The following is a 16,995-nucleotide window of genomic DNA, read 5'->3' on the forward strand; positions in this document are numbered from 1 at the left end:
ATTTATTATTGTATTAGAGTTAAAAATTCATAATTAAATCCATCTCAATTTCTAAAGGAAACTTAGGTGACCTACTTGATACTATACTCGAATAATATAATCGAAGCATCAAGAGACGATTTTCCTCTTTATCTTTTTCATAGATTTTGAAACACATAAAGGATTTGCATTATTTCATGTCCCCCACGTTATCAAAAGCCGAAGGGTTACTCTAAAGTTTGGTAAAATTTTGTCATTGATGAAGATGACAATTGACAAATATATGTAAATAATGATAGAATAAATAAGCATTTTCATGGAAGCACTTTGAGACCTTGATTGAAGAGAAAGTTGAAAGCATCCATTTGAGATTTAGGTAGAGCTATCCCAACTTCAATCCCGCCTTCGAAATCTCTACTCTCTGTGAGTGAAACTGCTTTCCTTTTCTCAATTGAAATCTCCTCTATTTTCTTCGGCCTGCCCCACCCGAAATCCGTTTTATAAAGATCCACCTTTGGTGACCCACAAACCATAACATGGAGATACGACCCGAATAACACTTCCCAATCTGATATCCACTTTTCAGCTCCTTCAAACATCGCTTTATCCAACTTTTTTATTGTGTTCCCTAATGAATTTGCTGCAATAATTATCCCATCTTCTCCCAATAGCTCTCCAACACGTGTCATGGACCGACCAAACCCGATACAGTTACCGAAATATGGAGCGGGCACGCTATAGTCCAACCGACTTAACCCGCCTGCGTTGAACCCGAAAAAACTTGGATCCTCAGCTAAACATTTCTCATTACTGTCCTGAATGAATGATTTTATCAAACAAACCCATACAAAGGAACAAGTTAGTACATATGGCGATAAGTGAACCGGCTGTGCCCAGTTCCTCTTTTTGCATTGAGCTATAATCCATTTTTTGATCCTCTCCATGTCATTCAAGCTCACTACAAAAGTGGCTCGAGCCATTTCAGGCAAATCTATCTCGGTTTCAGAACCTATAACCATTTCTTTCCTCTTGAACCACTCCTTCCAGAAGATCTCTCCAAGCCCATTTCGATCAACTATTACATTACGATCATAAGATGGAAATGACTTCATTAAGAAACAAGAATCCTTACAAAATGACGCCCACGTTTTGATGAAATTGTTGAACGTTCTCCCATCAGCAACAACATGGTGATAAGCTAACCCAATGCATAAACCAAACGTGGAAAAGATTGTGACTTTTACAGCAAATAGAGGAAGAGCTTCGTTAACACGTACTGAACTCGTTTTCAAGTCCGGTACAAGAGAGTGAAACTCGGTGACATCTCGCGGATGATTCCCCGTTAAATGAGTGAAATCGCCATCAGACTCAGCGACGGTGAGTGAAACAAAGTCGAACTCGGTACAAACAATCTTCGGCTTTTCATTTGTGTGAGAGGAAAGGACAAGATTTCCCGCGAAAGGGAAGAAGTGTTGGAGAGTGAGGGAGAGAGATTGCTTGAGAGTCGGGAGAGTGGTGGATAGAAAGTGAGACGTGGAGAAATGATAGTCATAGAAGAAGAGAGGTTGAGTTGGAGAAAAGAAAAGCCAAGGAATATCAAAAAGAGTTAAGGGAAGAGTAATGTTGGGGTCTGATAATGGAGGTGGAGAGATTTTGCAGTGCTCAAGAACTTTAACAATGGAGGTTTTCGCCATGAGAGAGAGTTTGTTTAATTGATTTTTAAGAGCACCAACAAAAGTTGCGTTAAAGGACAAAAATACTTCTGATATTGTTGCCAATTGCTGGGAAGATATTTTTATTTTTTAATGGGCTTTATTTTAGAGTAAACGAAATTTTCCCACCCACCCAAGGTTCGATTTAATGACAATTTCTCACCCAAAAAGTTTTAAAATACTATTTTCCCACCTAAAGTTAATATTTGTTACTATCCAAAATTGGTTACGACTAATTCCATCCGATTTCGATGGAAAAAATTATCTCTATCACCACCATTTGAATTTTCAATCTCCTCTCTATAAAACTTCTTTCACTAAGACACTTGATTTCTCATCAATTGTCAATCACTATAAAGCTAAGGTTTTTCTATTTGTAGTTTATTTCCAGTCCAACTGATTTTGGTGACAAATTTTTAATCAATTACTACCATTTGATCCACTAACCTCCACTCTACAAAACCATTTACCCTGACTCCTAATAATTTGCCGAACGCCGATTAAGAAAGTGAAATGTAGTTTGGATATTAACAAAATATAAACTTTGAGTGAAAAAATGGTATTTTTGAACAATTTTTGGGTGGGAAAGTCATTAAGCAAACCTTGGGTGGGAAAAAGTTATTTACTCTTTATTTTATAGTAAAAAGAAAAAGAAATGTAGTGACTATCAGTTAGACTTCGGAAATATCATTAATTCAAATTTCAATTTTTTTTATCAATTTAACATCTGAAAAAATATATTAACCTCTTAACATTGTTGATAAATTTTGGTAAAACTGTTATTTTTTTTTTAAAATTTAAATAGAATAACCTAACATCAAATAAAAAATAAGAGTTAAAATAGCATTTCTAAAACTAGTGGATATTCACTACAAACAAATATCGAACACATGAGATTATGTCACATTTTTTAAAGAGTAATACTAGCCTTACAAAGAGGCATACAAAGAGTCAAATTCAGTCTTTGAAATTCATGATTGCCTCTTTTTCTCTTTCAAGAGCTGGATTTGACTCTTTGTATGCCTCTTTGTAAAGCTAGTATTACTCTTTTTTAAACTAGCAAAGCAGATACTCACCTTAACAATAATTATATTTCCTCTTTCAATTGTAAACCCTAATTCTATTTCCAAACAATGGAAATGAAATTTATGCAATTGAAAGAGTTTGATCAAGATCATTTCAATACTAAATTATTTGTTTTTTTATAAGACAATTGTTGCATTCAAAACGGTCTTTGAACAGTATATTCAAAATAAGAAGCATAAAATATATTAAAAATATAATTAAAAAGGTATTTTTGAAAATATATAGGGTTTAAAAAGACATTTACATATACTAAAACATTTTAATAGTGTATATTTAAAAATGGGGTCGGAAAAGATAAAAAAATATATGGGGGTCAATAGCACAATTTTCATAATTTATGTATAAATTTAGCAGTAGACTCGGTCAAAAAAAATGAATAAACCAGGGAAATATACACCTTCCGAAGCTGCTTCACCATCACCTCCCTCCTCATATTCAAGTCCAAGTTCAAGTGGGAGTGCGTGTGATAGCTTGTCGTCTCGTCGGTGATTGAGTACATTATTGGAGCAGTTGCCATGTCGTTTATTGCTTGTTACTTGGAGTAAATTTTGATATTGAAGTCCCATTACAGAGGACAGAAAACTGGGGAAATATTTTAGAGTTCATGCGTTGTTTGAATGTACATTTATATCTTCGTTCATTCTCTAAACGATGCATGATTCTTTGATTTATTTTTATATTGATTTTGATCCAATGATTTGAAAATGTAGTTTTTTTAAACTCTTAAATGCATTCTTATAAATTCAATTTTCTTTGGATTATGCTCAATCGTATGTTAAATGGATGAGAAGGGCAGGCCTGCATTGGAATCAGACAATGTCCTTCGGCCTTCAGGAACTTGGCCTTACAGATGAAGAACAAGAGTAAATATTCATACAGATTGTGAGCTGTGACACAATTTACCTACGTGGCAAAACAACCCATTTACAAGAATGAGTCGCAGCTGCCCTGTGGATTAATCCTCGCACCAAATTTAAAGCATGCATTGGAGCTTCGTGTGTGACCCACCACCCACAATCTCAGAGACTTCCCTTTATACAAACTTGAGAGTCCCTTCTGATATCCAACTCACCCACATTACAACTCTTGGAGATATGGGTTCCATGAAGGCCTCTTTTGTTGCAGGAGCTATATTACTGCTTCTGGCAATGGTGGAGTCAAAACTTATGGTGAATGCTGATGTTATAGCTCCATCGCCGGCCATGGCTACCGGATTAGCTTTTGCTTCTTCAGCTTCAGTGGCCATTGTGGGGACTTGTCTTATGTTTTATGTTCTTGGTGTTCTCATCAAGTAATAGGCTTTCTTTCATATATTGTTGGTAGAATGTAGTTTTGTGTGTAATGGCTTCGCTTTTATACAGGCAGTATTAGTGTTTCTAATAGCATTCTAAAATGAAAAAAATGCTAAAATTTCCTCAAATTGCAACATTATGTGACATTCTGCAATTTTGTTCTGGTAATTTTTGCTAAAAATCGCACCATAACAAAGAGAAGATGATAGCACACGATGCCAAAGAGGTGAAGAAGAGTTCAAAGAAGAAAGCACAGGTGATACAGAAGAATAGCAGGGTACAGTTATCCAGACAAATTCACATACGGTATGATATCCTTATCCAACTGCACAAAATCTGAAGCACACTTCAGATTTGCCATTAATTAAATTCACTAACCAATTAAGGACCCAACTGATCTGATTCCATATAGCAAGAGAATTAAGTTCAGCAATCCTTAAACGAGTAACCCGATTACAAAAAGATCAGAGACTATATAAGACCATTCAATATGAATGCCCATTGTATTTTTCTCCACCAACCACAACACAATCGAACCCCTCCTCCTCAATCAAAATCTATACAGTATGAATTCTCTGGCATAGAAACAAAATCAATTTTTAAGTTTAACCATTTAACTTAAGGAAATATAAACAATTCTTCATTTCATACTAAAAGCAAAACTGCTTGTTTATTAAGTAAAAGCCAAGAGGCATCCACAATCATATTCAACTCCTCAAAGAGATTCAAAAAAGCTAACAAGACAACAAATTGAAGTCAATTAGATAATAAAATGAACACCAATCCAAAAGACATTCCTGCAATGCACAAGTAACTAACCCCCTGAATCCGGGTAAAGAACACATTCAAATTCTTAACGACCTGAAGAGTTAAAGTCAGAATCTGCAACCTGCCTTGCTCCTCCATCTTCTTAAAGAAATACATTGGCTTCAAAGATCGTCTCAACATAAAAGCCAACGTAAATGGAAACCCAAAAGCCACAAAACTCTGTATTGAAAGCTCCATTAGCGGTGATGATCGTGTAACGTACGAAATCCAAGCTCCTAAACCTAATTGACACAGACCCAGAACAGCAACGACTCTGCTTAGACTATATATTTTCCTCATCATTTCTTCAAGAACTTGTCTGGTCTCATTAGCTAGAGCTGATAAATCACGTTCAACAGTCGGGCCTTCGATTTCTTGGTGCTTGAAATCAGGGTTTTGACTAGGGTACTCACTCCGGTTCTCTTGAGGTTTCTCAGGATCAGAGGTTGAAAAAAATCTAGGGTTTTTAGATGAAACCAAATCAGAGAAGAGAGAGTTAGATTTTGTGAAAGATGGCAAATTGGAGATGGGTTTTTGATGGTGATTGACAGGATTAGAAAAGGTCGAGATGAAACTGGAGATATTGAAGCTAATGTTTAAGGATTTCTGGTGTGAGAAAGATGAATTTACGTGGTTAAAATTAGGGTTCGATAGAGAAAGCGGAGAAGATAGAGAGCGTTTGAGCAGTCTGCGAGAGAGAATGGCTGCCATTGTGGTTTCCTAAAATTGAATCTGATTACGAAGAAAAGTTTGACCGGGATTTAATTTTAATTTATATACACGGTCGAAGAGGAGAAAATGTACTTGGGCTCTATACAGCATCCAATAAAATGAAGGCAAGTCAGCAAATCAACAGGGAAGATACTATAAGAATTCCAAAGTAATTGCATTGATGACATTGATGCCTAAAAAGGCTCTTGCTCTGCGCCAAATAATCGCTGTAAGACAGTAAGAGTATTAATCAGCAGCGTAGTCTTGCGAAAGTGCCTCTTCAAGCCTTTGCATACAGAAAGAACAACATTATCATGAATAAGCCCATCAAACTTGACAATGTATATACAAGGTAGTAAACCAGGTCTCTTCAATTTTCTTTTCATTTCCTCCCTTGTTTTTTTTTTTTTCTTTTTTTTCTTTTTTTTTCAATTTCTTTGAACAATGGTAAGTAAAAAAAGAAGAAAAACATTGAAAGATATAAGCCCTCAAAAATAGATATCACTATCCGTTCCCTCCCTATTCACAAATTTCAATGTAATAATGTATATATATAAGCCGGGGACTGGAACGATTAACAAATAAAGAAATGATTCAAACGGCTCTCCAGCTGCTCTCAGAACCAACCATTCCTCCCTCTTCCCATCTCTTTTTTACTTCCACAAGAAGGAACCACAAAAACAAAATGCTAAAAAGTAACCCTTCCCAGCCACAACACATCTGTGCAGACACTCCCTCTACTTTTTGGAAGATGTTCTACATGTACATAAAAATCGGATAATGAGACATGTTTGTAGCAGTTCTTATGCAGGTATTCCATTGGGACTCAGCAACCAAAATGCGAGTATTGGGGAAAACAACTTTCAAGTGTTCAACTAGGTGGTGCCCGAATTCCCATCTGCTTTAGGCTCTGTTCTGACATAGGTAAGACTACGAGCGGTTGGAGAAAGAACACTGTTCCCAGGAACTTGAGCACCACTCTCAGCTGGAGTGGCCTGAGCATCACGCTTCCACTGCATACTCCTCGCACCAGTTTTAATAGGAAGACGAGGCCTAAATGCACCAGGAATGCCTCTAGGGAAAGAAGCCCTGGTAAATCTAGATGCAGCATACGGAGAGCCCCGTGCAAAGTGAGGCCAGGTCATAAGAGGAGCAGCATCTTGATGGGCAGCGTTTCTCTTAACCACCTGCAAGGAAAAAAAAATTTAGAAAACATAGTTCAGGTTCTGTAGCTACATCACATTTTTGAACAAAGGACTTCAGCAACCGATGTAGCAGAACAACTTAAAAGATAAAGAAGTATCAAACTAAGTCACAAAATAAACAAATATGTTTGATCCATCAAGCAAACTTTAATTTAGAAATTATGGTGTTTCCATAGGTACATCATATTTATGAACAATTGAGTTACAGAATGAAAAATAATGTCTGATCCATCAAGCAAACTTTAATTTAGAAATTAGGGTTTTCTTTTTCAGTATGTGTACCAAGAAGCTAATCTTGTGGGTTTCTTGTGATTGTACAGGAGATCTAGACACCTTAACCCTCTCACAACAGAGAGGAAGAAAGGGGAAGGGATTTTAGGTTAAAAGTAAATAAATAAATGAACAAAAATAAAGAGTTCCACAGCATTGTCCCATATTTGAGGCATCAAGCAACTCCAGACTAAAGCCATGAGCATGCACCTACCAGCTATGTTCAAAGAAGAAATGAGTGTACCAATATTTGCTCAGCACAATGTGCATTGTCAAGATACAGAATGATACGACTCAAAACTCTTGAGGTATTTGCAAAACACCAGAGAGAAGATTTTCATTTTTGCATCAACGCCAGACTCTAGAGGGTTAATTACTATTTTGATAATAACTCCAGAGAGATGATTACAAGATATCAAATATATTTCCAAAAATAAAAATTCAATTTAAAACTGAATGCCTTTGCAGCTTCCCTTCAACTTCCTAATCTAGGTCATCGGAAAAATTTAGGCACTCTAATAGATAAGAGTAAAAATACCACAAGTATCGTCAAAAGGGAAATCATCCTCAAAAAATAAAAATACAAGGATGAGCTATAGTATTAAGCATAATAACAGCAAAACAACACTGTTTCAGCAAAATAATAATAATAATAAACCAGTGTCTAAAGTAATACCTTTAGAATCCGTGACATAAAGGAGGTGCCATCCAGAGTTAATGCATTGTCTGCCGCCTCTTTACGCGTGAACTCCACATAAGCTGACCTGGTAAAGCATCTTGACTTAGTATACTTGTAAAGTAAAATTATATATTGAGTTTTTTTACAGAAATAGCTGAGCAAGTGAAACATGATAAAAAGATGCAGCTAAAATGTTTACCATAATCAGTATATGAAAACCTTACCCTTTTGGTTGCCCAGTTGCAGCATCAGTAACAATAACAACTTTAAGAACTTCCCCAAACTTATTAAAGTGCCGAGAAAGATTGTCCTTGGTAGCAGCAAAATGAACCTGTGTATGAATAAGCAAAACAGATTGTCACAAAGAGAAAAGAAATACCTTCTACAATATACAGGAACCAAGAGAATAACAATTACATTGGTAACAAAAATGGTTCGAGAATCAGCATCCTCTGAAGGACGACCAGCAGGATATATACCTGCACATAACATCCAAAAAAGTTTTTTATAAAAATGTTACCCAATAAAAGAAAGACACAGAGAGAGAAGAAGAGGTCCCACAAACATAAACAAAGCAAATCTGCAACAGAACCAAAAGAATCATATCACTGAGGAAATGAGAAAGAAGTCACCATCAAGACAGAAACCAAGAAATGAAAGAAATTAACGACAGAAATTGCAATACTTGTGATGTACAGCATAACTATTTTCTTTCAAATATTATGCCACAAACCATCAACAATGTCTTTATAGAGAATTCAAAAACTCACCAGGAGTAGAAGGCAGTGCCTTTTGAGATTCTTTTTGAATATCTGCAACAGGTTTTGCCTGTTAACAATCAGAAGCAACAGTTAAATATTAAAACACAAGATAAAGAACAAAGAAAATTAGAGATGACCCAGGACAAGAGAATCTTACATTTCCGTTACCAACAGTAGCAGGGTTGCTATTCTCCTTCATTAGTTGCACACCGGATTTTCCAGACCGTGCCTCAATCTCCTGAAGAGATTTTCGACTATCTGATTCTGGGACATCTCTTGGATCCTGATAATAAAGAGGTTTCCAGGTATTTACATTCACAGAAATGTCAGCCATCTTATGGGAAGCATTCACTGCTGAAACAGACTGATCATGATCTTTGTTCCATGGTATTTGCATTAAATCATCAGCATTCTTAGCTACACTGGACTGCAACATTAGAGAATCCTCAGCCTTGTTTCCACCAGATGGTCCTGACTGAGAAACATCTGTGACTTGATGTCCCATATGATTGACATCATCATAACCTTCATCCTCGGTCACAGAGTCAAAGGACAACCCATTGTCACTTTCAATCATTCTCATGTCCCCAACATACTGTCCACTGTACTCATGTCTATCAACATAAGCCGAACTGGTTTGCTCCTGAACTCGGTCGAAATTTTCATATTCTCGGTCTTCAACGACAGCTTCTGTAAGTTCAGCATGATGATCAGCCATCTCTGATACATCCATACCCCGACCAAGTCGATCAAATACACTTCCCGTAGACTTAACTCTAACTACATCTTCAGCAGCTTCTGCCACAGCTTTTATCACAGTTGCTAAAGGATTAGGTACTGTTGCAACTGACCTAATTCTCCTGGGTCGTTCAACCAATTCTGAGTCCGCGGAGGATGTAGACACCACAGAACGAAGACGCTTTAATTGTGGCTCTTTGCCTGAACTAGATGGCCTTGTAGTTCCCACTGCATCTCGAACTGCAAACTGAAGTAGCCGTCGAGAAGCAGCAATAGTTGGTTGGCCCACTACCTCCCTCTGCCATAAAGTTCAGTGATGGATTAGAAGAAAGGGGAATTATATCTCCAGTTTTTGCAGACAATGAAAGAAGACCAAATTTTCTCTTTATGAAAAACAATTGCACCACACAAACACAAACCCAAACACCCCCCCAAAAAAAAAAGGTGAGAGAGAAATCTCATATGCTTAAGCACAAGAAATTAAAAATTCACACCTTAGTGTGCTGCCTGTCATCGGGCCTGCTTCTTTTCATTTGAACTCTAGGTCGAGGAGGAGAAGGAGTTTTTTTGGCATGATTAACTTCAGCACCTGATTTTTCCTCTAAGTAGATATTGTCAACCTCGGAGCTACGAAGAGGTGGAGGTTCAGCTGCATTCCTCGCTAATCCTTTCCACTCCCTATTGTGACGACTCCTAGATAATTTATTCGGCTTTCCTCTTTCAGATTCAGAATCCAATTGAGGAGAATCATTGCTCCCACCCTGATCACCTAATGTAGGTTTCATTTTTACCATTTCATTTGTGTGAGATTCCTCGCTATGAACATACAAATTCAAATTTGAAGCCAGATGATCCCACAACCTGTTCAAATAAATTAATAAAAGAAAAACTGATCAGCAACAAATGTGACTAAAAGCTCTGGCAGAAAAAATAATTTCTGTAATAGCAACTTCTCAAATTAACTTTTACGTAAGGACCAAAGTACCAAGATACAAAAGAAACGCTATCATCCCCTAAAAACACATTCAACTCATTCCTTGCTTCTTCTTTGCGTCTTCCATTTCTCAGTAAGACAATAACGTAGTCCTGCAAAGAAAACCAAGGAGTAAGGAAGGCTTATAGCATCATCAAAATAAAAATACTCAAATTCCATACTCTGAAAACAGATTTGAATTATCTGCTTGATAATGCAAAATCATACCTAAAGAGATATAAAGTAAACATCATAAAATCAACTTTCACTATATAACCCTGTTAAGCAATTAAAAGTAGCACAGCGTTACAAAAAACCATATAGAGAGAACAAAAGGAAAAAATTCATCCACATTGAAAACTATTTAAAATCAAAACTGATCCTTATCCTAGAATTGTTGGAATAAGTACCATAAGAATAATTCAACCAAATGCTCCAGTAGCAAAAACTACTCGCAGTTTACTATAGTGCTACCCTCTCCAATATGAGGCCAACTACAAAGCCCAGTATCTAATCTAGGCATTGCCTGACACAGGCCAGAAGGACAGCATCAATGGCACAAAACTGACCAGCAACCAAAGAATGGAAACAGATATGATTTGCCCTTTCACCCTTTAAGAAATAAGAAAAAGATTAAAGACTAGGAACCTTAATCCCCCCAAGATGTCATGCAATTAACAGAATGTATAACCAGCAAGTTTGATCTACCAGATACTTTTCACAGAAACAAGTTCTCTCACAAATTTCCCTCAATGATTTATAAAACTATTTGACTCCAGAGGCCAAACTCCTCAACTTCCAACACATCTAATCCTTAGTGCACAAAAACCTTGCAACTCCAGCAACATACCAGGCAAAGCATACACAGAATCCAATTCCCAGTTACTGAAAGCCCTTACAAGCCTTGCAAATCGTTGAAACAACAGACATGATCAATGATTGCTCTGAACAAGTTACTTACTCTTGCTCTTTTACCTCAGCAATAGACTATATATCCATGAAGCACCACAAGACAAGGGATTCTATAACAAAATCCTAACAGAAAAATCTGTAGCTCTAGTGCTCTAGTCAAATTCCCTCTAGTTCCACGGGTCATTTGAAACTTCTCAATCCTCTAACATAAGAGAGAAACAAAATGACAAAAATCATATAGAAAAGCCAAACAATGCGTCATAGCTTCCTCATCAGATACTTAGCCTGCAAGAAACAAGTAATCTGCCTCCAATAAGCTTCCTAACAGACTAACTAAAGGCTGAAATAAGTCTAATACTAGAAACCCACTTTTTACCCAAAATCGTAGAGCAATTTGGAAACATTGGCACATAGTCCACAACAAATTAGCCAAAAAAACAGCCACATATAAACTATAGTTACATGGCCATAATTCCTATGACGATTCCACACTATGATTTTAGGCAGAGATGTGAAACCAACGAAGTTTTAGAGATACTTTAATCTTCAAAATAAAGCCCCTAAAACCAACTCACTTGGTCACAGCATTTTTAATATACCTCGGAAAAACAAAAAAAAAAAAAAAAGAAAGCAAATCCCAAAAAAGGTTTAGTGCTCTATAAGGCTTCAAACTTCATAAATTAATCTCTGGCATACATTGAGCATTCAGGCACAACGTTTTTAGTTCATGCAGGTAGGCCAAATGAATCCAAACTCATTAACAAATACAATCCCTATAGTATTCGAAAATAAGTTCAAAAAGTAACTGAAATTACACAATTTTCCAAACAAGAAATTGATTAACAAAAGAAATAAAGAGTCATAGAAAATCGAAGCAACAGTTCAGCGAAATTCTATAGCATTCATATAAGTCTATCATAAACCCTAAAAATCGGTTAAACTAAAAGAAAAAAAAAAAAAAAAAGAGAGAGAGAGAGAGAGATTACCACAAGAGTATCGTCGGTGTAATCACCCATGAACTCTTTGAGTTTATCTTTCACTCTATCCCTTAACTTAGTCACTCCATCACCGCTAAAATTAGCCTTAAATGTCCGATCATCTGCGCTGCCCATTTCTTGCAAAACCCTAATTGAAACCTATAGTAACGATAAAAAAGATAAAACCTGAATTAAACCAAAAAAAGGGACGGAGGAGAAAGAAGAGGCAATGGTGGGATTCCCTAATTGAAAAGTGTCAATGTGAGTGTAGGAACAGTGGGTGAAATTTCAGGAGGAGTTTGTGACGGTGAAACAATTAGTCGATTGTGATTTGTTTTGTTTTGTTTGGCTGTTGAGGTTTTCTGTTTTTTCGGGTTCATGGAAAACCCCCGGATTTGTTTGTCCAGGGTGAGAATGAGAACTAAAATTGGTTGCGGGCTCAGTTTATATACCATCTATCATCAACCCACAAATTAATGGGCTTTCTTTCTTCAGGAAATTATCAGAAGAAAAAAAATGCTTATATCATATCATACTTTTTTTTTTTATTTAAGAATTTTTAAGGGAAAAAGAAAGAGACAGAGATAATATATGATTTTTGCAAGTTTAATTAACCCTTTAATATTTAATTAAATTGAAGTATTTATTACCTTGTATTAAGCTTACTAGCCCACTCCACTATTCAAATTTTAACTCCATTCCTAATAAATGTTTACCATAACATATCATTCATGAATACGGTTGTAATTAAACCGAGTCAAATATTGAAAAGCTCAAGTTTGGCTCAGTTAGAATAGTCAAAGCTCGAGCTCAAGTTTGACCGAGCTTTAATTGTCGAACTCGATAGATATATGATTAGCTCGAGTTTGATTTAAACTCAACTCGATTACAACCGAGTCAAAATCAAACTCGAGCTCGACTCAGTTGTAAATTGTAATCGAGTCAAAATCGACATATATATATTTATTATAATTTATACATATAATATTAATATAAAATTAAAACATTATATACAGCAGATTCAACCACTTTTTGGGTGGGTCATGGCTCACCCTCAATTTTTTTTTTTTAAATGTTAATATGTATAATTTATATATTTTGACCCACGCTAACAAAAATATTAATGGATAAAAGTATTAATGTATAATTGATTTTTACTTTGGTCCACCCTAGCAGAAATTTTTGGACCCATCACTAATTATATAATATGTTAAGCTTGAGTCCAGTATTATTAGGCTCGAACTCGACATGCGAGCTACTCGCAAACAACTCAACTCGTTTGCAGGCCTATTCATGATACATTGGAGTACATTTTCATTTTTTTTCATGGGCCATATTAAATAACAAAATTTTTCTTTTGATCACATATCTATACATGTAAGGACACTTCACAACATTATGCATAAACTCATTAATGTATATCATATATCAATTTTAACGATAAATATGCTCAACATAATTTTACTCATCTGTCATATTAGCAGCATAATCAGGCTTATATACACTCGACCTATCCAAAACTTTGACAATAATTATCAATCTGTGATGTAGAAGCTAGATAACCATAAATAATGGAGGTGGCTAATTCTAATCTATAAAACCGGAACGGCGCCGTTTTTCTCTTGTTTGAAAGTTGTTAATGTGATGTTTTACCTGCTGGGCCTGTTGGATTTGCCTAACATGGTGTAAGTATTGGTTAGATTATAGCTCATATTTATCCTGAGTAATGTTATATCCATAATCTCTTCTCACAAACTTTATTTTACAACTCCGACGTGATAATTCACAATTGATCACCCATAATTTATCAAGTAAGACCTATTATGAACTGACTAATTGCGAGTTATCACGTTGAAGTTAAAAAAAAAAGTTAAAGAAGAAATTGTGGGAGTAACATTTTCTATTTCTCATTTTTATGACAATTTTTGTTGGTGAAAAGTAGCTCCACTGGCTTCAACTACATAATTATGCTTGTATTTAGTCAGCCACATTATTTTTTTATTTTATATTTTTAATTTCACGTTTTTGGTGCCCTTTCTTGTTGATTATTATATAATATATGCTTAATTAAATTCAACTCCCTGATTATTATAACATTATCCACGGTCCACGGATGTACCTTTCTAATTTTGTCCTACTCGAGTTGAAATCTCGACTTCTCTACTACAAGTTGATAGTTTAAAAATGTTGATAATTTTGTGACAATTTAGAATCCACCTAGAACTAGTATAATTCTTTTATTTATTAAAGATCATATATAAAGTGTTCAATTCTGATTTTTATTAAAATGTATACTCCGTTTGAACTAACTATTCTACTATACTGTTATTGTACTTTATATTATATATTTATACTTCTTTAAATAGGAGCGTCCTAAATTTTTTAACACCAAAGGCTAACATTTTAAATTTTGTAAAGGTGATTGAAAAAATCTTCAACATCTATCAAAACACGAAAGTTCAGAATATAAATTTTCATTTGAACAATATATAACCGCATTAATACACTCACACTATCATACAATGAGAGCATTGTTACAATCTCAATAATCCCATCAATTAAACACTAATTGAGATCCAAATTTGATACCGTAACTTGTAGTCGTAGATTTCCTTTGTAAGTCACATTGAGGTTTTTTTTTCTAGATGAAAACGACATCGCAGGCATGTAAGTTGGCCCACGTCACTATCATCGATCCAATTTGATGAAAGCGAAATAAGGCAAGTGGGATAGTCATGTGTGGCCAACTCTATTGTTTTACTTTCCATTCCACATTCTGCCTTGCCACGTACGCGGTATCGGAATGGCGTTTTGATCTACCGTGTTTGAACTTTGACCTTCCGATAAAAGGTCACATCAACGGACACAGCGAGCGCTGGACCCACCAGTAACCGCCACTTTGTTAAAGCTTTCTCTAAGCTTAAAAGTAAAAAGTACTTAAACTCGCCACGGTAATTATTAAAGGATAATTTGATAAACAACATTTTAATTTTATTTTATTAACTAGTAGTTAAATTAAATTAAAAAATTTATTTTAATTTTGATACAATAATTTAAAAAATATGACAAGTTTTTTTTTTACAATTTTTTTTGGGAGAACAATAATTTTCCATCTAAGGTTTGGCAAAACAACATTTTTTTACCATTATTTAAATTTTGTTATATTCTCTATTAATATTTTACTGAAAAAACAAAAGTACTTTTAAATATTTAACTTTATAAACTTTTAATTATTTTTAATTAACCAAAAAGTCAAATATTAAAAAGTAAAAAAAGAAAAAATAATTATATCATCACTATTATTTAATAATCTACTAAATTTATAATATTTGTAATTTTTACTAATTAACATAGAAAATCAATATTTTTAATTAATTAAATAAATAAAGAAAAAAATATATCTTTACATTAGAACTAATAAAAACTTTGACTTAACTAAATTTTAATTTATAATAAACCAATTAAAAAAAACTATTTAAAGTTATTTTTATCTTTTTATTTAAATATTAACATAAAACATTAATAAAACTTAACTAAGAATTAAAAAATGTCATTTTGAAATTTGACGGGTAAAAGCGTCATTCCGTCAAACCGTGGGAAAATTCGTTCTCCCCTTTTTTTTTTTCGTCTCTAATGACTTTGATGAGCTGGCAGAGGCACGTACAATACAAACACGGGCCCAGATGTCAGCGCAGTTAGCAGACGCGTGTGAAGTACACATGTCGGTCACGGTGAGGGGGAAAGCGACGTCGTAGAAATGCAAAGGTCGGTCGAGCGTGCGTGCGTGAGTGTAGTCAGAGTGGGCGGCTTGAACTTAAGGTTCCTCCTGTAACCATTAACCAATACCCCCAGTGGGGTACATCCAATTGCCCCGTCCAATTTCCCCCATATTACCCCTCCGTTTACTCAGTCTTACGGACCACTGATTTCTATTATTATATTATAAAAACTGTTAATTATAGATTATTGCCTTCCCTAAAAGTAACGTAAAATGAAAGTGTGATCTTTACTCTTTTTGTTTCCAAATTTGACTTTGCTTTATTGAATCGATGTAATACATAAAGTTCAATATTTTAAATAAAAATTGGAGCCAATTAATTGTATTAAATATCGAAGATCATATCTTAAATTACTGGATTATTGTCTTTGACAATTATTAATTATAAGTTTTTAATTGTATAATCTTGGTCTAATCTATATCATATAAATTCACACGGGTCATTGGATTTATAAGAACTTTTGAGAGAATTGTAATTCAAACCATGGATTTACATATCCAAATTGCTTATTCATCAAGTAACAAATGGTAACTATCTCTTGGTAGTTTTGCGGTTCGTTTAGGACTCTTGAATGTATTACTCAAGAGGTTCCCACGACTGTTAATATAGAGTAGTTATTGGAGGCTTATCTGACCGTTAACTTCAGAATTTTGAAAGACTAGTTGAAGTATGCATAAAGACATCCTCGAAGAAAAAAAAAAAAAAAAAGAAGGATGGTACAAAAAGACGAAGGTAGCAGCTATAGTAAAATTTAGCAGGGAGAAACTTGTTAGATGGGATTTAGAGGGTCACGGGGAAATTCTTAAAGATGTCTTGTTGTGGTGATTGTAGAAGAACTTGGTCTAAGTTTTCGGCAAAATTGGTTCTATATTCAAGAAAATAAAGAGATTCTGCTGGGATTTCATCATACAATGCTTGCAATTCTACATTATTGCCAAGAGGTACAATACTATCTCATTGAAACAAGATCGCTTCAATATTAAGCTACCTAGATTTTCATCACTTTTCCACGTCCTCCCATCGCAGCAGCTTTAACAATTCTGCCCCCATAACTGTGTATTATAATTAAAAGAATATTTTTATTTTAAATTTGAAAAAAATAAAAAAATTATTT

The 16,995-nt window shown here is 34.9% G+C and overlaps 3 protein-coding genes across 3 annotated transcripts; all 3 read right to left on the reverse strand.

The window, feature by feature from the left end:
- Window positions 1–258: 258 nt before the first annotated feature.
- LOC116116194 (anthocyanin 5-aromatic acyltransferase-like) lies at window positions 259–1,731 on the reverse strand. Its single transcript, XM_031402294.1, has one exon. The coding sequence runs from the start codon at window positions 1,671–1,673 to the stop codon at window positions 294–296; it is 1,380 nt and encodes a 459-aa protein (XP_031258154.1). The 5' UTR covers window positions 1,674–1,731; the 3' UTR covers window positions 259–293.
- A 2,981-nt stretch (window positions 1,732–4,712) lies between these two features.
- LOC116116181 lies at window positions 4,713–5,693 on the reverse strand. Its single transcript, XM_031402274.1, has one exon. It carries the CDS (start codon window positions 5,585–5,587, stop codon window positions 4,826–4,828), a length of 762 nt encoding a protein of 253 aa, XP_031258134.1. The 5' UTR covers window positions 5,588–5,693; the 3' UTR covers window positions 4,713–4,825.
- A 346-nt stretch (window positions 5,694–6,039) lies between these two features.
- On the reverse strand, window positions 6,040–12,504 carry LOC116116180. Its single transcript, XM_031402272.1, has 9 exons — window positions 12,112–12,504; window positions 10,226–10,326; window positions 9,735–10,101; window positions 8,660–9,538; window positions 8,512–8,569; window positions 8,159–8,220; window positions 7,966–8,072; window positions 7,739–7,826; window positions 6,040–6,774 (listed from the first exon to the last, which is right to left on the reverse strand). Exons 1-9 carry the CDS (start codon window positions 12,235–12,237, stop codon window positions 6,463–6,465), a joined length of 2,100 nt encoding a protein of 699 aa, XP_031258132.1. The 5' UTR covers window positions 12,238–12,504; the 3' UTR covers window positions 6,040–6,462.
- Between the last annotated feature and the right edge of the window lie 4,491 nt (window positions 12,505–16,995).

This window comes from Pistacia vera, unplaced genomic scaffold (genome assembly GCF_008641045.1).
Source record: "Pistacia vera cultivar Batoury unplaced genomic scaffold, PisVer_v2 Contig764, whole genome shotgun sequence".
Taxonomy (NCBI): Eukaryota; Viridiplantae; Streptophyta; class Magnoliopsida; order Sapindales; family Anacardiaceae; genus Pistacia; species Pistacia vera.

Coding starts and splice junctions, on each gene's coding strand:
- LOC116116194 (XM_031402294.1), bottom strand. CDS start 1,673: ATGGCGAAAACCTCCATTGTTAAAGTTCTTGAGCACTGCAAAATCTCT.
- LOC116116181 (XM_031402274.1), bottom strand. CDS start 5,587: ATGGCAGCCATTCTCTCTCGCAGACTGCTCAAACGCTCTCTATCTTCT.
- LOC116116180 (XM_031402272.1), bottom strand. CDS start 12,237: ATGGGCAGCGCAGATGATCGGACATTTAAGGCTAATTTTAGCGGTGAT. Junction 9,539..9,734: donor ATGACAGGCAGCACACTAAG/GTGTGAATTTTT, acceptor ACTTTATGGCAG/AGGGAGGTAGTGGGCCAACC. Junction 8,221..8,511: donor GGCACTGCCTTCTACTCCTG/GTGAGTTTTTGA, acceptor TGTTATGTGCAG/GTATATATCCTGCTGGTCGT.